Here is a 23,331-nt window from a genome sequence, read left to right as displayed (position 1 = left end):
TAGCTTTTGTCATTGTGAATACATATAAATGTATCCTGAGACCTATGAACTCCAAAATCATCAAAATATAGAATATAGTAACATTCACATCACATTACATTAGACAATTGTTCATTCGGGGCGGCAGGGTAACCCAGAGGTTAAAGCGTTCACTCGTCAGGCGGAAGATCCGGGTACGATTCCCTACATGGGTAAAATGTATGAAGCCCATTTCTGGCGTCCCACGTCGTGATATTGCTGGAATATTGCGAAAAGCGGCGTAAAACCATACTCACTCAAATGTACATTCCTCACAACAGACAAAACACAAGGTTATGAAATTCGATTGAATCTTAACAAAAATAATGTTATACATTTGCGACAGTCTGTAACTATAAATTACACTGATATACATCAGTAATCCAACAAACAGGTATTTGCTTTTTGGGAGTTTTAAATCTAACAGTGTAGCCTGTCAGAAATGAATGAAACATATATCATTAACAAAACTTTATTAGTAACAAGTAAAAATGCATTGTAAACATATATATATATATATATATATATAGTAACTACCAAATAAACAAAAAGTGGGAGACTTGATGTAAATATACAACCTCCACATGGAAAGTCTGGAAAAGTAAAGGCATGTAAATATTATGTAAAATGGACAATTGCTTGAAACGTCCATCTGTTCTCTTGACCAGTGCTTCACTCACAGCCTCATTCTAAATACTGTTTATGTGCACATAAAATAAAATATGAAAAAAAGTTATATAGTGCCAAGTCAAACTTCTGCTATGTCCCTCATACAAATGAGAATAACTCTCTCGCCTCCTCCAAAATCACTATCATGCAATCGCACTTGTATCCGCACTTCTGAAATATGTATTTCCTCGATCTTCACTTGCTTATGGCTGTCTGCAATATTTTTTACTATAACTCTATATTTTGTTTCAGGTTGCATATGTGAAAGGTACCGATTTTACTGTGCACACATAGCATAAATGTATATTTGGACTTGTCACTACAGACGAGACAGTGATGATTAAGTGGTAAATGAAAGTAATTTCACTCGAGCTTCACTGACGGAATCATGAACAGTGTTTAACAGCAAGAGTTTATTCAGTCCTAGAAGTAAGTCCGAACACGTCCTTGTATTGTATTCCGACAGATGGGGCAACTGGACACTGCCATGGAGCAGGGCCCACAACAGGCCAGATGACCACAGGGCATGAAGGTCACCCTCACTGGGCTTTCCATACAGATTTTACACAGGTACCGGTCCTTAATTCGTGAGTTCTCGTCCATGATGTTTTCCAACACAGGAGAATTGTTTGATGTTGAGTTGTTTTGCAGACCACACATTCCTCTGGTGTCTGTCTTAGAAGGCTGTGTTCTGTTACATTGTGTCCTTTCTGTAGAAGCAGAAGTTTTGGATTTGATGTTTGTTGTCTCAAGAGCTTTTTCCATGTCAAGAATATCAGTCGCCAACTCTTGTGCAGAGAAACACTTTCCTTTACTTGATTTGCTATTGTTCCTCAGAACCTCTTGAACAAGTTGTTGGGAGAACCCCATCTGAAGCACAGCTAGAACTGCCTCACTGCGCGTGAGTTCTGTCATGTTATCCTCAGGGGAGGAAATATTTTCCTGAGCAGAGCTTTGTTGATCTTTTAGAGATTCTGGCGTGTTCTTCTCCCTGAATAAAAGTGTCATATTGTAGAAAACGTACTCAATATTTACTTGGACATATTATAAATAAAAAGTAATAAAAAAGGTTACATTTTTTTCTCATATGTGTAGTGCAGGTAGGTTAATCAGTGGATAGGAACTGGCTATTTTACAGCTATTAAACGTTGTCAGATCATTGATATACCAAGTTTAACTTGGTTAAACTCACTTGTTTTCATTTTGACAATCCAAGCAGAGATTACGATCCACATGCACAAGGAAACGTTTCAGTAAGAAAAGGAGCACAATACTTGCCCATGGAGCTGCCTACTTCTTGCTGAAGTGTCTGATCCCCTTTTTCCAATTAATATTAAAAATCAACTTCTTCGTATTACGTCTCCTCATTTCCTCTCATTAAAATGTGTGCAAACATTAATACCGAAACATATTTACAAGCATTTGCTAGTCACAATGAGTTTAAATAAATGAAATTATGAAATACAACTGTATTACTCACTCGACAACTCGTTGCTCATGCAGCATATCTACAATAGTATCTTGTCCCATACACAGCTTTACATATGGGCAGGACGGGAAACACTTAGCATGCTCAATCCAAGGATCGTCTTCAGGTTTCCAGTTATACAGTTTCCCCTGGCAATAGGCACATCTCACTCTGTCCGGTTTCTCCTCACACGGAACGTGGTAGAATCCTGCTCTAGCCAGAACTTCAGGTGTTTGAGTTAAATTTGGCGGCCATCTTGAAAATGATGCCAACCGATTTACTGCCTTCTTAAAGTCGACGTTCGCTCTGTTTTCACTTCCGACACAGACCGGTGCTATTGGGTGCTGGAATAGTCCTGTATTGTCTTCTAAGGGCACATTCCCAACATCCTCACCCTGGATGAATTTACAATGTGGGAAATGTCGTCTGTGCTCAGACATTGGTTCATCCCAAGTCTCCCATTTCTTGAGGACACCGAAACAAAATGGACACTGCACTCTGTCACTGATCTTCGTGTAGTAGAACCCAGCTTTAGCCAAACACTCCGGTCTTTGACAACTCCACGCCGGCCAGGTTTTGAAAGTTTCCCGCCTATTTCTCTCATATTTCATGACCCGTGAGCATTTAGCGAGCGTTTCAAAATCATCGTCCATGCAGTCGACACATTCTAGCTGTGTAGATATATTACCTGACTGAGTGTCAGCTAAGTTGCCTACTCCTTTAGCCATAGTCATGCCTGCAACGTAAGCCGTAGTAGTCTGACTGGTTGTAGTAAAGATACGCTCAATGAAATTTATATGATACGACTTTCCTATTTATAGACCACAGCGCACTGATCTAGAAAGCTCGGATAGCTGCTAGACCTAACCATCTGCCCGCTGTAAACAAATCGCTGTGTCATACAAACACGTACAAGCTCAATACACATGAACTCCTTATTTGGATAAACTGTGGAAATATATATATATATATGTTGTGGTCATATTATGACGTAAGTGTAGAAGTAATGGGTATGCGGAATTTGATGTGTGATAGGCTCTTCACTGCTCAATGACCATGATACATAGTAATGCCGCATCTCGGAGACAAATAGATACACAGGCGAAACTGTCGCTCATCTTCAAGGATCAACAGGTGCAATACCGTTACATATTTGTCTGCTAAATTATGTTATCGATTATGTTCTGTTATATTTTAACATAGGATAAGTGGTTTGAGGAGTACAACTATGTATTTAGCAATGTTACATCATGATCAGACAGCGTTAATATAATTCTGAAAGTGAAGCTTGTGCATACTTGCTGCAGTTGCCATACATTAGAACCTAACAAGGTACATATACTCATATGCTTGCTAATTTCGTTGTGTTAGCTAATTTTTTTGCTGTGTCAAATTGTGCACGTATTGGAAACACATGTACGTACATGGTGTCTTTTATACCCACTGGGGTTCAGGGTTGAACTCGGTACTTACACATACTTGTCGTACGAGACGACTAGCTGGATCGGTAGGCTTCCGGCTGATAGTGTGCCATGGTACCCCGACGGTTACATGTTAGTCAGAATATCAATCACTGGTTGTTTGTGCCAGACCTGATTATTTACAGCTCGCCTTGACAGCTGAGGTTCAACAATATCAAGGAACATCTTTTTGCTCTTTTTGGTATTAGGAATGTATTTTCCCTCTCAGAAATATATTCCCCCTTCCAGGCGGAATATGTAGCATTTTTCGAGATCTCCGAAAATAAACAGATGTCAACATTCTGACACTGAGATATGGTAAGGGTGTTTGGCAGTACAAGTTCATGAAAGAGGGTTTTAATTTAAAATTATATGATGATGATGCACTTTTTTTCTTGTCCCTAAAGATAAAGAATATGATGTTGAAGCAAACTGTCCGTGCGATATACACGTGAAAAGTGTGAATAGATTACTGTAGTCAATATATCTCAACATGAGGCCAAATTACATCAATTACAGCATAGACTCTTCATATCGCTTCACTATAAAATATCCCGACTGACACTGCATTGTCCTGAAGGACTATAGTGTAAGATAATCCTTTGCATTGTTCCGTTACGTGTCGATATATGCCTGACACAATGCCGATGAAACTTTGTATTTTAACTCGCTCACTTTCTTTCTTACACGTACATTACACGTTTTGATCACACCTTTGTGATATCCAGACCATGAACTTGGGTTTAAAGAAGCATTTGCATGTACCTCAAGTGGGCTTTGCTTATATAACTTTGGATGGAAATATTATAGTCAATAACTTTCGAAACCGTTTTCAGAGCTGTATTCTTTAATCACAATGCATAACCAGCTTGTCACTGTAAGCTAGGGAGCTCAAATGTGTGAAGTACTACGTGTGGGTATGTGTGTGTGTGTGTGTGTGTGTGTGTGTGTGTGTGTGTTTTTGTCATGTGTACAAAGTCTAAGAAATTCACTGAACGGTTTTCATGTAAAGAAATCCGTAAATCAACAAGTAATTTGTCATTCAGAAATAGTTGGAAATCTGACATTTCTATTGCCATTTCCATTAGAATTGATTTTGTAAATTGCAGGAGAAAATATTCGAATGACTTGGAAAAAAATTATGGGATGTATTGCTTATTGACTGGCCATCATGCAGGATGTATATCAGTTACTTCACCAACCTTAACGTAATCAAACCCTACAACCTGTATGTAACCTCTTGCTATGCCATTATGTGTGATATGTTGTACAGCACCATCTAGGAGATCAGCTGGGTGTACCTTACATATGCACGTTGAGTGTATAGGGTGTAAACATATAACATCGAGAAATTATATTTTATTAAAGAGTTTATTATGTAAAAGCTGAACATTTTTTGTAAACATAAACCTTTAACAACAGAGTATGACCTGCATCGATACCGGTCGCAAAAAGCAAAATAACAATGAACATTGTGTTAATACCTCACTCACTCAAGTTTCATATCAGGGACCAAATCTGCAGTATTCAACACAAAAAATGCTAAATAGTCCTAGAAGTAAGACCGAACACATCCTTGTATTGGAGTCCGACAGATGGGGCAACTGGACACTGCCATGGAGCAGGGTCCACAACAGGCCAGATGACCACAGGGCATGAAGGTCACCCTCACTGGGCTCTCCATACAGATTTTACACAGGTATCGGTCCTTAATTCGTGAGTTCTCGTCCATGATGTTTTCCAACACAGGAGAATTGTTTGATGTTGAGTTGTTTTGCAGACCACACATTCCTCTGGTGTCTGTCTTAGAAGTCTGTGTTCTGTTACATTGTGTCCTTTCTGTAGAAGCAGTAGTTTTGGAAATGATGTTGGTTGTCTCAAGAGCTTTTTCCATGTCAAGAATATCAGCCGCCAAGTCTTGTGCAGAGAAGTACCTTCCTTTACTTGATTTGCAGTAGCTCTTCAAAACCTCTCGAACAAGATGTTGGGAGAACCCCATTTGTAGCACAGCTAGAACCGCCTCACACTTCATGAGTTTTGTCATGTTATCCTCAGGGGAGGACATATTTTCCTGAGCAGTGCTTTGTTGATCTTTCCCAGTTTCGGCATTGTGTTCCTCCCTGAATGAAAGCATAATATTATAGAAAATATATTCAAATTAACTTGAGAAAGTCATTACGACAAAATTATCCTGTCACCTTTCATTATGTTAATATTTCATGTTTCACTTACAAGTACAAAATACAATGAGAAGGCATATGCATGATTTCCATGGTTTTGGATAGTTCCTCTGAGATACAAGGATCCTAATATGATCGTGGGATCGATTCCTACTTTGCTTTGATTATGATCTTTGATTTTCATGACATTGTGTCTCGCAGTCTGCTGACGTGCTTCGACTGAAACATATATTTTTACACTGATTCACATCAACATTCTACTCCCTGAGGATTTGGAATTGACGGGTTTTTAGATTACTTTTGTTACTATTCTTCTGACATTGATGCCGATAGAATCTGTTTCGACAAATAATCGAGACACTTTGGCTTTGACACTTTATATTTCAAAGCAGCCAACCCAGTCACTATGTTTTTGACAAAGTTACACCAAACTTTATCCCATCTGTCCCTAGTATGGTGATCTACCTTCAGTTGTTGGCAATCTATGTCCTGTTTCTATATTGTCTCGTCATGTATGGTTGCAATGTTTACTTCACTTACTAGTTTTAAAATTTATATCTGCGATAGTCTAGTTGTTTTACTGTCCTTAGTTGGCAGGTTTTTATACTTTACCTATAATTATTATAAAGATATAACTTGATATAGTCACGATATGGCTGAAATGCTGTGACTTAAAATCTAAACTCACTCACTGACTTTATCAGATCTGATGAGCATGCTGTCGGTGTGGATTTAGCGCAATATAAATGGACTAATTATTATTATTATTATTATTATTATTATTATTATCTATTTTTACTTTTGGGCTTTTATGCCCTATGGATTCTCCAAGCTAACTGAACATGACAATCACAGTTATTTCCTGATTCACTCTTATGTTGAGCATTATGTTCCTGAATTATCTTAAACATTTAGAGCAGTAATATCATAGCTTTTATACACTTGTCCAAACTGAATACTTATTCACCGCACTTTAATATATAACTGCATTGTAGGAATAAAACTGCTGTTCAAACTGGGTACTAAGAAAAAAAAAGAAATTATGAGTGATTTGGATTTAATAGTATTTCAATATTATTTTGTGAACGTGATAGGTGAGAAAAGCCAAAACTGATGCAGGTCTTAAACAATTAGAACTCTGCTGACAAACAGGGCGGCCGGGGTTCGAACCCACAATCACAATGCATTCAGAACGTGCGCAACTGGCTACATAGCGAATTGCTGTGCCTCCGAACCGGGCCACAATAGCCTCTCACAGCAATTATTAAATAGTTTAACTGTAGTACTCACTCGACAACTCCATGTTCCCGGAACATTGACTTGGTGACATGTTGTCCCACACACAGCGTTATATAGGGGCAGGACGGGAAACACTTTGCGTGCTCAGTCCAAGGGTCGTCTTCAGGTTTCCAGTTGTACAGTTTCCCCTGGCAATAGGCACACCTCACTCTGTCCGGTTTCTCCTCACACGGAACGTGGTAGAATCCTGCTCTAGACAGAACTTCAGGTGTTTGAGTTAAATTTGGCGGCCATCTTGAAAATGATGCCAACCGATTTACTTCCTTTTTGAAGTAAGCTGTGGCTTCACTTCCGATACAAGTAGGTGCTATTTGTTTCTGCAATAGTCCTGTATTGTCTTCTATGGGCACATTCCCAACATCCTCACCCTGGATGAATTTACAATGCGGGAAATGTCGTCTGTGCTCAGACATTGGTTCATCCCAAGTCTCCCATTTCTTGAGGACACCGAGACAAAATGGACACTGCACTCTGTCACTGATCTTCGTGTAGTAGAACCCAGCTTTAGCCAAACACTCCAGTCTTTGACAACTCCACGCCGGCCAGGTTTTGAAAGTTTCCCGCCTATTTCTCTCATATTTCATGACCCGTGTGCATTCAGCGAGCGTCTCAAAATCATCGTCCAAACAGTCAGTACGATCCAGTCGGGAAGGCAATTTATGCAAACTGTCTGCAGGGCTACCACGGTGCATCATGTTAGCTATCGCCATATTTCTCTTTCTTCAACGGATAACTCAGACTTTTAAAATTTCAACTGTTACTCCGCGTCCTGCTTTGTATATATCTCCATATGATGTGGTCGAGGTCGACGTGCCTAGACGGGTCACGTGATGTAAACAAGTATGTCATTGGCTAAGCGTTGTTTTGCATTGATTGTTGCCTTGACATCTGTGAATTCAGTATTTGGTATTTTACATTCAAATTAACTGCATTTAAACATTGTTTGAACATGTATTATTACAGGGGATTTTACAAATAATTTAGCGGACTTGATTTTATGCTGATATGCTCGAGCCACGGTGCCCTTGAAGCAGTATGTATCATGTGACCTGTTTGAAACACAGTGACGCATTTTCCTGTGTGACGTAAATAGGTATTCGTGACATGTAGCATTACCACAGAGCCGCGTATGTATGTATGTATGTATGTATGTATGTATGTGTGTGTCTGTATGTATGTATGTATGTATGTATGTATGTATGTATGTATGTATGTATGTATGTATGTATGTATGTATGTATGTATGTATGTATGTATGTATGTATGTATGTATGTATGTATGTATGTATGTATGTATGTATGTATGTATGTATGTGTATGTATGTGTGTATGTATGTATGTATGTATGTATGTGTGTGTGTGTATGTATGTGTGTGTGAGCGTGTGTGTGCGTGTGTGTGCGCGTGCATGTGTCTCAAGCTATGCAAGTTTTACCAGCAACATCTAAGCCCGAATCCTATCTGCTATGTAAGTATGTAAAGTCGTATGTACATACATTTCGTTAATAGTGTGTAGTTCTTTACACATTTTCCTTTCCATGGTTGCAGTAGAACAGTGATGTATTAATGATTGTGTATAGAAATGTGTATGTTTAGGAGGATATATACTGTGATCCTTTTCAACATATTAACAAATGTCCTTATAAATGACGTATTGCTGCTGTTTGTGTGTATGCATAAAAGAAACCAAATCATTTCCGAAATCGGCGTGTCCGAGGTGTGATGTCCGGATTATTCAGGGTATACTGTCAATACAATTCATATAATCGAACCCATTCATCATCGCGGGGTTATCAGGGCAGGTGGGTTAGCCTAGTGATTAAAGTGTTCGCTCGTCACGCTGAACACCCGGGTTCGATTCCCCACATGGGTACAATGTGTGAAATCCATTTCTTATGTCCCTCGCCGTGATATTGCTGGAATATTGCAATATTGATAAAGATGATATATGAATCCGACAGCTATGATATTTTCGTCACGTAAATCCAGAAATTCCCCTTCTTGATGTCCGCCATGCCTTGCACAACAACCTGTTGCATCTGACAGCTACGATATTTTCTTCACGTAAGGCTAGACATTCCCCTACAGTTATTCCGTACATGTCTGAACGTACAGTCATGATGACTTCATAAGTATACACTGTCATTTGTGACGTTAAATTTTAAGTCACTCACACTCACACTCACACACTGTCCTTACATGAAAGAATCACAACACCATTATTCAACACCAGCCCTGCAGTCCATAATGTGAAATAACTGTTGCACACACAGGCATGACCCCAGCGAAGTGTATAACTCTTTGTCCTCGCGCTCGCCAAACCACAAGGAAGTGTTTGAGATTTTATCGTAACAGGATGGGTCGCTGGTTGCCCGAGATAAGCGGCGAGCCTGGCGACAACAAGTTGTTGACTGGTCTCATGAATGAACTTTGAGTATCAATTACATACCGGTGCAGAATAAACACCGTGTTGACGTAATTATACATCGTACACAAACTATACATAATTAGTCATGACAACGTTATATGTACATATAAGATGGGGCATTTTAACGTCGCATTCAGGATTAATACATTTGTACAGCGATATGCTTACACTGTAGGCGGGTGCATGTACTGAACCCCAAATAATGTGGCTTGCATGATGCTAACACACTTGGATATCTAGACTAACGCTTAGTCTCTGAATATATGTTATTTTCATAGAACAAGCAATTCCGTTTAAATTGAAAATCAGTTGAGTTGGGACATTCATAACCTGAAGCTGAGGAAATCTTAACTTCATTTCGGGCTTTAGTACTGCAGGGAGGGCTCAGTGGAGGGGAAATAACGTGGTGCAGGAACTGTGAGACAGACTATTGGATACTTTACATGCAAACTGTGATAAGTGATGTTGACTAGGTTAGGCTGATAAACAATAGCTATCATCACTATCATCATGCTGTGGTGGTAATATAGATACGAAAGGTATAATATGAGATGTTAGCATTTCTCCAGCTCGTATTTACTCACAGAGATATTTTTACGCTTTGGAAATATTCCAGCAATATCACGGCGGGGGTTAGAAAAAATGGGCTTCACACATTACACATGTAGGGAATTGAACCCGGGACTTCGGCGTGACGAGCGAACGCTTTAACCATTTGGCTACGTCTACCCCCACCACCCCATGTTAAAATGGGCAGATTAAGAGCGACACGCGTGGCAACACAATGCCTAATGAACATAACATAACATGAACATAATGCCTAATGCGAGATGATAAAAGACAGGAAAACTGTACTTGTTAACTGAAACTCACACAGGAAGTAAATCTGTCCTCGTTATACAGAGAATAGCTGTCACACCAGTGAAACTAACCAGACGATTCTGTTATCGGGTATATTATTTCAGATATTAGGTAAGTGAGTGAGCATGTCTTTACGCCGCTTATAACAATATTCCAGCAATATCATGGGCTTCACACATTGTAGCCATGTGTGTATTGTGCTAACAAACAAGCACTCCAATCGTAGGCTCCTAGAACCCGCAAGGGACACAATTCTGCACGTTGAATTGCCTGATTGCGGTAGATAGGCTTAGGATCACTTCTATAATTCTATAATAAAATTACTTATATGATTATTATGTACACTTAATTACGTGAACAAACGATCCATTCACAAGTTACAAAATCATAAATGTGATCGCCTCTCATTTGTCCTTTTCCACCACTTCATCACATTGGGACATTTCGCAACGGCGATCTTGTTCTCAGGAAGCGTAGCTGTCGCGATATAAGAATGCGACCAATACCCAGCTGATTGGCTAAGCTGAGGTCAAGGTTGATGTTTCAAGCGAAGACGCAACGACGTCAACTAATGTTATAAAATTCTCTTTATTTATTTCGTGTTGATAAATTGTGTTTTACATTATTATGTTTAATAGTGGTGCAAAGCAAATATTAAAATAGCTGTAAACGAAACGCGTGTATTGTGTCTCTGGGCTATTTACGGTCTACATATTTCATATTTCTAGCAAACGTAATCATTCAGGTTGTCGTAGGCTCTGACGGTGACCTGTGCTCTTTCTGCTACCTTGAACTGTTTTATCAACATTTCGTTTTGAGATGGATGAACGTTGCTCAAATAGATCATCTGAAAAGAGATAAAACACAAATTAGAACTACCACTGATAGTATCATGACCAGGTATGGAAGTTTCTAGAAGCCTCACTCACCCACATTCTACCACTCACCCCAATCATAGCAACAACCCTTGTCCTCAGCAAAACCACACCCTTGCCTTCATGCTTACCCTTAGTTTCGCCTTGGCGATCAACATCACTCTCACCCTAACCATCCCTCTCATCTTAACCATCACTCTGATCCTTGACATCTCTCTCACCACATACTATGTTCAACTGATAAGAAGTACCACACACGGGACACCAGGTATCACGACTCACCCTGATTGGCACGTCGGACAGCACTCTGAAACACGTCATCTTTGCAATGTTATTTCCAATCACGTTGTTTGTTGTGGTGAGCAGATCCTTCAGGATGTCCATGTATTCATCAGTCGTGTGCCCTTTGGTAAAGAAATACATGTAGCATACTTCATAACAAGTTCATAACGTACATGTTTGTTCCACAAATCGACCCCATAGCGATGTCTATGGTAAATTTAAGTGAAACATGTTATCATCCGAAATCCTGATTTCATTGTACGACTCATAAACTGATGGCCGAAATAAACTTTGCCATAGTTGCATGAGTAAGGGGGAGTGTGGTTTTACGCCGCTTTTAGCAATATTCCATCAATATCAAGGCAGAGGAAACCAGAAATGTGCTTCACAGGTTGTACCCATATGGGGAATCGAACCCGGGTCTTCAACATGACGAGTCAACCCTTTAACCACTAGGCTACCCCACCGTCGCCATAGTTGCATTAAGTAAAATGTTTGAAAAACATAATATTTCCACAAAATCAACATTTACAATGGCAAGTATACAGTAATTGATAATTATCAACTTCATCGAATTAAGGTGGGGTTGAAAACGAAACTACAAGCTTTCAACCAAATGGACAATTAAATAATAGTTAATTAAATAATCAACGTGACACTAATAGCGTCCATGACCACCCCATGCTACAAATCACTCCAGCGCGCAGAGCAAGTAAGATGTCTGATGACGCGATGTCGCCATTCTTCTTTGAAGACCTGGATCAGACTTCGACGATGTTGTCGTTGCCGAACACGACGATCCATGACATCCCAGAGGTTTTCTGTCGGAAACAAGGGGACCGAGCAGACCACGGCAACATGCTGGGGTATGGCGTTACCATGCTCACAAAGGACACAATGTAGTAAGTATTGTCAAGATGGCAGACAATTGGACGAAGAATGTCATCCATGTAAAACGCTGCGCTGTCAGGTTTAGGTCAGCAATGACCAGTGATGTTTTGATCTGACCCCAACACCCCTTCCAACTTACGTTCTTTCGTTCTCCTCTTTAGGGGTCAACATGGCGTATTTCATCAGCTCTGAACAGACTAAACACGGTTTCGTCAGTGAAGACGACCCTTTGCCAGTCACGTCGCTGCCAACAATATACAATCCGATTCCATCTTAGTCTCTGACAACGGTGTTGTGCAGTCCACAATTTTCCTCTATATGATATGGGCCGGCCACTGGTTGCCTGTCTGTCTGTCGACTCACCGGATGTCCTGATGAAGGCACTGTCAGAAATAGATTCTGGAGATGCAAAGTACTGGTCTTCATTTAACCTGAGGCTTCTTGACCTTGGCATGTCTGCTGCCTGCCAGGTCCGTCTGTATCGTTGCATCAGGTTACTTACAGCAGCGCGGGAACAACCAAAGGTTCTAGAAACGTGGGCTTAAGCAGCTCCCTTCTGTGACAGATTCAGGGATTTCAGTAGTGTTTTCTTGTCAGTGTGTGAGGCTCACATGCTGCCCGTATCATGTACACTTTTTCATACTGTTCGTGTACTTTCAGCAGCCAAAGAAGCAAGTGTTGTTCACTTTTTCGCATTTTCTTAAAAACCAACCCTACTGTGCCATGGAAGTGTATCACTTACTGTATAGAGCACTGATTTAGTTTCAGCTCTGTGTTATGTTTTGTAATTTCGTTTTTAACAAGTGAAAAACTTTTCCTTTGCCGCCAGTTTATCATAAGTAGATCATATATGAATCAGGTAGTCATGATACTAGGTGTTCATGCAAAGATGAACGCATTCTGTCCTACAAGCACATGTAAAGGCGTGGCAAGCGTCACTCGGAACAAATACGATAACATTTAATACAAACCAAAATGGGGAATTGTGTGGGGCATCATTTTGGTCACTGATGCATCCTAATTCGAAATATCCTACATACACATATCATAACAAATGGAAAAGCAAAACCCTTTCCACATTCACAACGAAAGAGCATGTGTTTATGAATCCCTATGAAATAGTGATGATACCAGGTGTTAGCCAAAAGGTGAGCGTATAAGTCAAAATAGGGAATTGCATCGGAATCATTTTTGTCACTGATGCATCAAATTTGGAAATCTCCTCCACATGTCTAACATAGAACTTCTTGAAAGCTTTACTGAGGCCTTGAATGTTGAGCAAACAACTTCTGAGCAAGAGTGGCATCATGCTCTTTGAAATCCCGATAAAAAGGGCACGCTCGATTGTACCTCGAAAGTGAAATGTAAACACCAAAGGCTGGAGCTGTTGGACTATTGCTCGACGTGAAAGGGAAGTTGACTATTGTAAAGATGAAATCATCCCTTTTGCCATACAGCCTTGTGGAGAGATTTGTGTCACTCTGAATCTCTATGCATAAATCTAAATATGAAACAGTTGAGGCGGCCTCACTTGCCTCAATTAACTGTTTTGGTGGTGATTACCGGCTTGGTAGAAAAGCATCTCTGTGACGTGCAGCGTCCCGTTTCCGAAGTTTCTGGTCAAACCGGTCAGCTCCACACCCAGTTCCTTGGCAAAGTTGTCACAGCCATAGAGTGGTACAGCTGAGAACTGGTCATCCATACTGAACAGTACATCGGTCAGTGCCGGCCACCGGCAGTCATCTTCCACGTCCACAACTGAAACCATACCATTGAAAATAAAAAATACTGAAATTGAAAAGATTAGAGTTATTTGCTGAGTTATTTTTATGTCCGTGAAGATCCGGTTTAGAAGTGGTCTTCGGTAAGCTATGCTTGTCGTAAGAGGTGACTAACGGGATGGGCTGGTCCGGCTCGCTGACTTGGTTGACACATTTCATCGTATCCAGGGGCGTAGCTACCATTATAAAAAAGGTGAGGTGAAATTGGGTTTAACGTCGTGCTTGAGAATATTTCGCTCATATGACGACGTGCATGCGTGTGTATGTGTATGTGCGGCTGCTTGTACTAGCCCAGACTGAAGCTGGTTTTATAGTGCTAGCCCACTGAGATACCATGCCGCAGTGAAGCATGAATACCCCACTCAAACACATTAAACTGACTCCGAGCTACCTCTATTGTTTTCAGTGATACTTCAATACTGCGCCCTTTACACCTTGTGCAATCTGATTATTCTCCGGGTTTGACATTATATATTTACTATGTGGTACAATGTCTTAGTTCAATATTATGACCTCGGCCTAGGCCTCCGTATTCGGAAATACGTTCGGTGTATCTGACAATAAAAGTATTAAAATTCTGATTGTTTCCGGTCAGTTTTGTCATCCGATCAAATAGGTTACTTAATTATTGTTAAACACGGAATTCCCTGTTTATTTTCAAAAACGTCCCACGTATGTTACGGCCCATACAACGAGATCGAGTGTTTCAGGTATGTAGCAGAAAACGCCGAGTTTTGCCGAATGACTGTTACTGATCTACTCGCCTCTTTCCGTGACAACCAAGAAGACTCGTTCCCCTATCGTTATCTATGCGAAAATACGATCATCCAATCAGAAATCGTATTGAGGTTATTATGAAAACAAAACAAAAAACAGTACTTAAATCGATTATGAATTTTGTTGTTATTGTTAAAAATATCGTGAAAAATATATGTTGTCAGTTTGACATTACAAAGAACGTAGATAATAGAATTGTGTTGCCTAATTTGATGTTTTTAAAGGATAGGAACATGAACGGCTTGAGCTTCAAATACACACACGTGCGTTTGTTAACATAATAACTCTCCAACAAGCTGGCAAGTAGGCTTGGTTTGAGGATTTTACATGCGCATTACATTTAAAGGTAATGCAATTTTAAATGGCATCGAGTTTCGAAACAATATATTAATATATAACTAATCAGCTTTAATCTTACACAGTGGGCTTACATTTCACTTCGACCGCCTCCGTGGTGTAGTGGTTAGAGTGTCCGCCCGGAGAGCGGAAGGTCGCGGGTTCGATCCCCGACCGCGTCATACCAACAGACGTTAAAATATGGTACTTGATGGTCCCTGTCTGGCGCTCGGCATTAATGGGTACAACAAGGACTGGTCGGCTCGGAGTCAGTATAATGTGTCTGAGTGGGATATTCATGCTTCACTGCGGCATGGTATCTCTGTGGGCTAGCACTATAAAACCAGCTTCAGTCTGGACTAGTACTAGCAGTCGAACATACTCATACACACGCATGCACGTCGTCATATGAGCGAAATATTCTCAAGCACGACGTTAAACCCAATTTCACCTCACCTCACCTACATTTCACTTCACTGGGGATATTTACGTCTGAGGATCCTCGGGTCCTTCATATGTTTTCAGCATATTCATTGACACAAAAGCAAGGTTCAGACACTGCGTACGCTATAGCTTTGCAGGAACCTCCTCCAATTCTCAGTTTGGGATATATTTTGGAACTTATATAAGCTGAATTACAATGTTATTTTAATTGCCTAATCAGGAACAAAATCCCATTCTTAAACCATATTCAGAAATATACATGATGAAATCGAAGGTGAACACCTGACATTAGTTAGAATATGTTTTCGACAAATCATCATCATTAATATTGTGTAAAACAGGTTCAATTCTGTTAAAAACAGCTATTATCAAGCGCTTCAGTAATATAATTGTCGTTCTTGAATGAAGCAGTTCTGATGTTCATACGCCAATATGATATCCTTCGCTATTCAGCTTGTCCCGGAATAACACGATTGATCTACATAAAATGCATGCTGGATGGGATCGGTAGAGATACCATTCTTAGAATATAGCAATCAACGTTGTTTTTCAAGAAAATCGGTGCATCTACCACACAAAGCCAATACAATGTCTTACCTGCAAGGATGTAGGGATTGGCTAGCTCCTGAAAGTAAAATAATGTACAATGTTTAAATGTTGAAAGATCCTTCCATACTAAGCTAAACTTTTAAACTTAGATTTTTCTATTGTAAAATCAAAGTCTGTGTGTATGTGTGTGTGTGTGTGTGTGTGTGTGTGAGAGAGAGAGAGAGAGAGAGAGAGGGGGGGGGGTTGGTTGGTTGGTTGGTTGGTTGGACAATCCATTGATCAACAGCATGAGGTGTGAAAGAGAAGGGTGAGGGGTAGAGGGGATGGGAGACTAAGAGAAATATAGCTAGTTTTATTCCATGTGGGTAAAATAATTAAACCTCAACTCCTTCTAAAAAGCTCTTAATACGAAATATAAGTGGTGAAATAATTATTTCGGGGTGCAATTACCTTAAAAAAGATGAAGGACGTCAATGCCAGGGATATCATTAAGAAGTGTTTTGATGGTGCCAATGTCCTGCGCTTGGTTCCTGCCTACTGTTGGAGTCAGTCGGAACTTCAATTGGTACAACTTCTCATCTGGGTTAGCCGCCGCGGACGCCATCAGCAAAGTGGGCAACAGGCAGCATATGGCACTGAATGTCTTCATTATCGTTGCAATCTGGTTAGATGGCCGACCTGGAAGTATCGTTGTCGTTGACGTTGACGTTGACCATGACAGTGACATCATCTTATAAAGAAAATTACAATCGACTTTCGTTCCATTGGTAATGCCGCACTCAGCAGTTTTCCAGCTACATGGCGGCTGTCAGTAAATTCCGGACCAGGCAATTCAACGATCAACAGCATGAGCATCAATCTACGCAATTGGGATACGATGACATGTGTCAACCAAGAAGATCACTTCTGACCCGAATCTTCACGGATGTGAACGTACGTGAGTTTTGCGTAAAAAATACAAGCGACAGAATCATTTCAATAACAAAAAAACATCGCACTCATAGTTTTGATAATGAATATATTGTGTGCTTGCTGTTGGTGAAATATACTTTGTTAAAACCGTCAGTTGCATGGTCCCTTCAGCATTAAGAGAATGCCTGAATGAGTTTAGTTTGTACGCCGCACTCAGCAATATTGCAGCCATATGGCGGCGGTCTGTAAAGTCTGGACTAGACAATGAAGTCATCAACAGCATGAGCATCGATCTACGCAATTAGGATACGATGACATGTATCAACCCAGTCAGCGAGCCTGACCACCCGATCCCGTTATTCGCCTTGTACTACAAGCGATGGTTGCTAAAGACGAATCATCAATCTTCAAGGGTCTTTCGTTGAAATTCCATTGAGTCGCAGAGGTATTTTGAATGTTTCCTGGTAAAACATCACGACATTTAGTGGCACATTCACATGGGTGCCACCTCTTCACAAATAAAAAATATCAAAACAAATTGAGACAAGAGGCAACGTCTCCACATGAAAATGCTGAAAATATTGTCTGTTTTATGCGCACATTTGCATCAATTTGGTATAACTGTCTAGTACGTCAAGAATACCAAGACGAATAAATAATACGTCTGATAGTACCCGTTAACATACGGGTTAGGAAGGGCCCAACGGATTCAGCTATTCGGGATCGCTGACTTGGTTAACACAGGCTAAAAATGATGTCCATCATGGGCTTTCTCGTCCAGACTAGATTATTTACAGATCGATAGATGTTGCTAAACGTGGCATTAAGTAACAAAAAATTCTCATAGTGAGTGAGTGAGTTAATATTTAACGTCACATCGGCAATATCTCAGCCATATCGTGACGAAAACAATTTATATAATTCAAAAAATGAAAACATTGTGGAGAGTTAAACCTGTCGACGATGGACAGTAAAAATACTAGAGTATCACAGATATGAACATAAAACTAGCAGGTAAAACTAAAACAGTGTAATTAAAGAAGACAATACAATATAAAACACGGGCTATAGATCGCCAGCATCTGAAGGTAGATCACCATACTAGGAACCATGGGGACTTACATTACTTTCGCTACCTGCATGGAGCCTAGCTGGATTTACACAATCCCTTCAGCCGCTGGCGATTGTAGGATAGTTTAGCCGAAATTAAAAGAACAAAAATACTACGATTAAAACCAATAATAAAAACTTATCTATTTACAAAACATATATCAAAACTTCTGACAGTGTGCAAACATGTTCATTACACCATCTCGACATTAGCTCCTACCTTACACTTCAGCAACTGCCAAATGTCTGATATTGAAATATTCACTATGATCATATAGAGAAACAGATATGGACTCCTCATATATTAATTAGTCGTGTGGACTGGAAGCATGGTCAGGTATGTATAGCTACAAATAGAGCGTGCACGACAAACACGATATGATTGGAGAATCATGGATAGGTTCCAACATGGGATATCTCATTATGTATTATTCCTTCTAGTATTTCAGGACACACATGTTGTTTATCAAACAAATTGATGATTCTTTGAATAAACGTTGCCTTTTATCTGTGAAGTGTAAAGATATTACTAATTAAATTAAATGATATGAATGGAGGATATGCAAACATTAATAATTTTTTCACGCTTTGCTTGGATCGTGAACTGTAATTTAATCAATGTGGATTAGAGTTACAAGGACTTTTATCATGCGATGTTTGTTAACTGAAATGTTATCATAGCCCAATGAAAATATCAAGCATGCCGTTGTACATAGGGATGATAGAAACTCCATTATTTTAACATTGACAGTCTTAGCGCTAGGTTTGCTTTGTACAACGGCAGAGAAGATCATTATACGACAGAGAAGATCATTATACGGCAGAGAAGATCATTATACGTGACACCAGGAATGTTCACGTTCCGGGTCACAAATATGTCTATTCCATTTCCAACAAAACAAGAAGCAGGTAAGACAGTTGCAACCAAAGGAATATTCCAACAATACAACGACAGGGCGCTAGCTGAGGACTTCACGCAGCGGGTTCTTTTCGGAAACAAACTGTGTTCTTTATTAAAGTCCCAGCTCAGTATCGGTCTCACACAGCCTTTGCTGATCGTAAAGGAAGTCTTGGTGACAATCCGTTCCTTGTTCTCTGGCAACCATATTGGCCTTGTGAAGCGCCAGGAACTTCCTGTGTTGAGAAGGATGGTTCACTTGTCAAATATTTGTTGAGTTCAAATGGTTTTACAAGAACGGTTATGTCTGAAAGTCAAAACATATTCATTAACTCATTCATTCATTCATTCATTCATATTAAGCATAAATGTTGAACATATGGTAATGCCTCATATGGATATCAGTATCGTGTTGCAAGTGTGTTAACTTTGCATTACGTTTACAATGTGTGAAGACCATTTCTGGTGCCTCCTGACGTGATATTGATAGAATACTTCTAAAATCTATAATTGCATGTCATGTGTGGCAGAAAGTTATCCTCCCTGATTATCATTCTTGATTTGTCAGCTCCTTACCAATAGAAGTGACAAAACCCTCTCCACATCCATAAGAGATCTCTGCTAAAACTAGAGTCGAGTGTACAATTGTGGCTGTATCATGAGCACATATGTATTTCAGCAATATTACAGCTGTATGATGTTGTTTGTAAACAAGTATAATCCTGGGTTCCACAAAACAATGAAAGCGTATTTTTTCCCACATTAAGCTGACACGTCTTCATGCAAATGGAAAAACTGTTCAAAACCCAACACACTGTCTCACAAAGATAAATATGGTTGTATTGTGCTCATCTACTTTCCAGGTACATTACTTGGAATATCAGGCCCAGCACTGGACATAGCTTATCCGTACCTTTTACTTTGTTGGGAGGACTTTTGAGCAGCGCACTGAGGCTGGCATTCTACTGGGAAACTGGATGAAAAGAACGTATAGTTTGATGATATTCCTCGCAGGTTTGTTTGTTTAAAGCCGCACTCAAATAAATAATCGAGTCTGGACCAGATAATTCAGTGTGATCAACATCATCAGCATCGATCGTCGCAATTGGGATACGATGACATGTCAACCAAATCAGCAAGTCTGACCATCCGATCCCGTTAGTCGGCTCTAATGAATGAAATGTGAACGGCACCACGTAATTGAATAGATTTGTAATGTGACTGAATGCAATAATTGCTCAGAGGCGCAGGCCATAGGCTCGTTGGAATAAAAGGGTCTTAATCTCTCGCTTAAAATTCTCAAAGTCTGTGATTGTCTGAAAGTTCTGCGGAAGCTTATTCCACAGAGTGGGACCCGCCTTGATGAAACTCCTGTCACCAAATTGAACTGTCCGCGTCCTAGGAACTGTCAGTTGAAGTGTTGCTGAAGACCTCAACGATCTGGCTGGTTCATACTTGTGGATACGGTCCTTAAGATATGATGGAGCTAGATGAGTTATGGCTTTGAACACAAACATGAGAAGCTTGTACTCAATGCGGTACTGAACTGGAATCCAGTGAAGGTGTTGCAAGATTGGTGTGATATATTCATGCTTGTTAGTTCCACTAATAAGTCTAGCTGCCGAATTCTGAATTCGTTGTAGCTTGGCCAAGCACTGTTGACTGGAACCATATAGCAAGGAATTGCAGTAGTCCAGGCGTGAGGTAACGAATGCATGGATTAGAGTCTTTGTTGCCTCAGTGCCGATATACCGCCGAATTTGCCCGATGTTACGAAGATGAAAGTATGCGGTTTTGCATACAGCGTCAGTGTGTTCGTCCATAACTAACGAACGCCAAGATTCCTAGCTTTTTCACTTCGTTGGACCAAACAGTTCCCGATTGTTGACCTGGGCTTTGTAACCGAGGAATCATATTTCTGGAGCTGATGATGAGAAGTTCTGTCTTATCATCATTAAGTTTCAAGTATTTTTCAGCCATCCAGTGTCGAATATCCTCAATACATGTTGAGATTGATTGAAAAGCATCTGCGGTTGAAGAGGGAACAAGGGGTCTAAATCCAAGATAAATCTGAGTATGATCTGAGTACAGATGAAATGATAGACTGTGCCTCCTAGCGATATCTCCAACTGGCAGAGTGTATATGGTGAACAACAGAGGTCCAAGGACTGAACCTTGAGGAACTCCGTACTCCAGATGACGACGGCTTGATTTGGAGCCATGTATAATCACAGCCTGGTATCGGTCCGTGAGGTAGGACTTAAACCAAGCTAGAGCTCTACCTCGGATGCCAATGCGCGATTCAAGCAGGGAGAGGAGGATACCATGGTCGATGGTATCAAAGGTCGCATATAGGTCTAGAAGAACCAGGACTGCTTCGCCTTTGGAGTCGACTTCACTGAGAAGGTCGTTCTGTACACGGAGCAGAGCGGATTCCGTGCTGTGGCCACGTTTGTAGGCAGATTGCATGGGTTCCCTTAGGTTGTTGAGCTTCAGGCGATGCTGCAGGCGAGATGCCACAACACGTTCAATCAACTTGGAGAGGAAGGGTAGATTCGATACGGGCCGGTAATTCTTTAAGATATTCGAATCTAGACTTGTTTTCTTTAAAATTGGCGTGACCAAAGCTTCCCTGAGAAGACTAAGAAAATTCACCTCCAGACATAGATTGGTTGACAATCTTAGTTAGAGCAGGTGCAATGTTACTTATACCCAGTTTTAAGAGCCATGTAGGTATCGGATCAAACACACACGATTTCGTTGGACACTTTTTCACAATCGTAACAGTTTCAGTCTCAGTTGCTGGAAGGAATGATGGTAGTTCACAATCAGTTTGAGTGGATATCTGGTTTGTGACGGTTGCTGTACCTTGAATATCAAGCCTTATTCCACCCAAAGTTGATCTTATCTTCAATATTTTTGTACTGAAATATGTTTCAATTGCTAAGACAAAGCTTCGCACTTCTGGAGAAGCCGGGGCGGTTGGGTAGCCTAGTGGTTAAAGCGTTGGCTCGTCACGCCGAAGACCCGGGTTCGATTCCCCACAATGGCCCAATGTGTTAAGTCCATTTCTGGTTTCCCAAGCCGTGATATTGCTGGAATATTGCTAAAAGCGGCGTAAAACTAAACTCAGACGGTCAGTCAGTCTGGACAAGCCAGATTCAAATGTTATATTGACATCCTTGGTACTTAGTGGCACACTGTACTACAAAGCAGCACGAATTACACCAAATAAGCACATTTGAAGAAATCCAAATTATACACATTTCTGAAACACCTAGTATCGTCACTATTTGATAGTGACTGCCACACACATGCTTAAGGAATCGGGCGAAAACATTAGATTTCTCATGATTAAGGGACGGTACTTTTATGACCATGCACTATCATTATATTTTCCCTTTCGTCCTTCTGAAATGTGTACGCCTAGATACTGCTGCAGAAGTTTAAAAACGGTGTAAAACCGTTCTCACTCATTATCAAATATATCTTTCCTGCATTGGTTTTTGATAGTATACCTTGAAGAGAGATAATGACTTTAAAATAGTTATAAAACAAGTCTGCCAAATAACTTTAATATAAAGTACTGACTTTTACTTACTTAAAAAAGCCAGTGGTATCACGTAGGAGATATAATTGTGACGATAGTAGATGCCCTGGACGTCGTCAGTGCGGCTTCGTGGGCGGATTGGGCTCTCAGTGAATAGATATTCTCATCCATGTACTTCCACTGGGCGGAGTTGGTTCTCAGTGAATATATCGTCTCACCCATGTGCTTTCACTGGGCGGATTCGGCTCTCAGTGAATATATCGTCTCACCCATGTGCTTCCACAGAGGCAATCAGTACAACAGGAAATATGCATCAAAACACGTCTTGTTCCACAAAAAGATTGTAGCGCTAAGGGATGGCAAATACATATTTTAACATGTACTTAAGACATTTGTAGAATTACAGTCGCTTTAGGGAACGGGGAATGTGACACTTTCCATCCTAGTCTCACCCAAAACTCAACTTTACCTTTAGGTCACACAATCTTCCAACAGCTCCAGGCTTTAGTGTTTACATTTCACAATCTTGGAGCATGCTGTTTTA

General features: G+C 40.3%; 3 protein-coding genes across 4 annotated transcripts; all 3 read right to left on the bottom strand.

Moving 5' to 3' along the window:
- Positions 1–928: 928 nt before the first annotated feature.
- LOC124267258 (baculoviral IAP repeat-containing protein 3-like) lies at positions 929–2,954 on the bottom strand. The gene is made up of 2 exons (XM_046702170.1): positions 2,168–2,954; positions 929–1,678 (listed from the first exon to the last, which is right to left on the bottom strand). Exons 1-2 carry the CDS (start codon positions 2,887–2,889, stop codon positions 1,111–1,113), a joined length of 1,290 nt encoding a protein of 429 aa, XP_046558126.1. The 5' UTR covers positions 2,890–2,954; the 3' UTR covers positions 929–1,110.
- A 2,018-nt stretch (positions 2,955–4,972) lies between these two features.
- Positions 4,973–7,990, bottom strand: LOC124267259 (baculoviral IAP repeat-containing protein 2-like). Its single transcript, XM_046702171.1, has 2 exons — positions 7,086–7,990; positions 4,973–5,735 (listed from the first exon to the last, which is right to left on the bottom strand). Exons 1-2 carry the CDS (start codon positions 7,802–7,804, stop codon positions 5,168–5,170), a joined length of 1,287 nt encoding a protein of 428 aa, XP_046558127.1. The 5' UTR covers positions 7,805–7,990; the 3' UTR covers positions 4,973–5,167.
- Positions 7,991–10,957: 2,967 nt separating this feature from the next.
- On the bottom strand, positions 10,958–18,610 carry LOC124267257. Of its 2 annotated transcripts, none has more exons than XM_046702168.1 (6): positions 18,560–18,610; positions 16,768–16,995; positions 16,366–16,393; positions 13,994–14,188; positions 11,540–11,661; positions 10,958–11,229 (listed from the first exon to the last, which is right to left on the bottom strand). In XM_046702168.1, exons 2-6 carry the CDS (start codon positions 16,804–16,806, stop codon positions 11,107–11,109), a joined length of 507 nt encoding a protein of 168 aa, XP_046558124.1. In that variant the 5' UTR covers positions 16,807–16,995; positions 18,560–18,610; the 3' UTR covers positions 10,958–11,106. The 2 variants fall into 2 exon arrangements, with proteins under 2 accessions (XP_046558124.1, XP_046558125.1); XM_046702169.1 differs by lacking the exon at positions 18,560–18,610 and adding an exon at positions 18,352–18,373.
- Between the last annotated feature and the right edge of the window lie 4,721 nt (positions 18,611–23,331).

Source organism: Haliotis rubra, unplaced genomic scaffold (genome assembly GCF_003918875.1).
Source record: "Haliotis rubra isolate DU_JTF1 unplaced genomic scaffold, ASM391887v1 Scf130, whole genome shotgun sequence".
NCBI lineage: Eukaryota > Metazoa > Mollusca > Gastropoda > Lepetellida > Haliotidae > Haliotis > Haliotis rubra.
The sequence above is the reverse complement of the archived record's forward strand: the minus strand, read 5'-3'. Positions and strand labels throughout refer to the sequence as shown.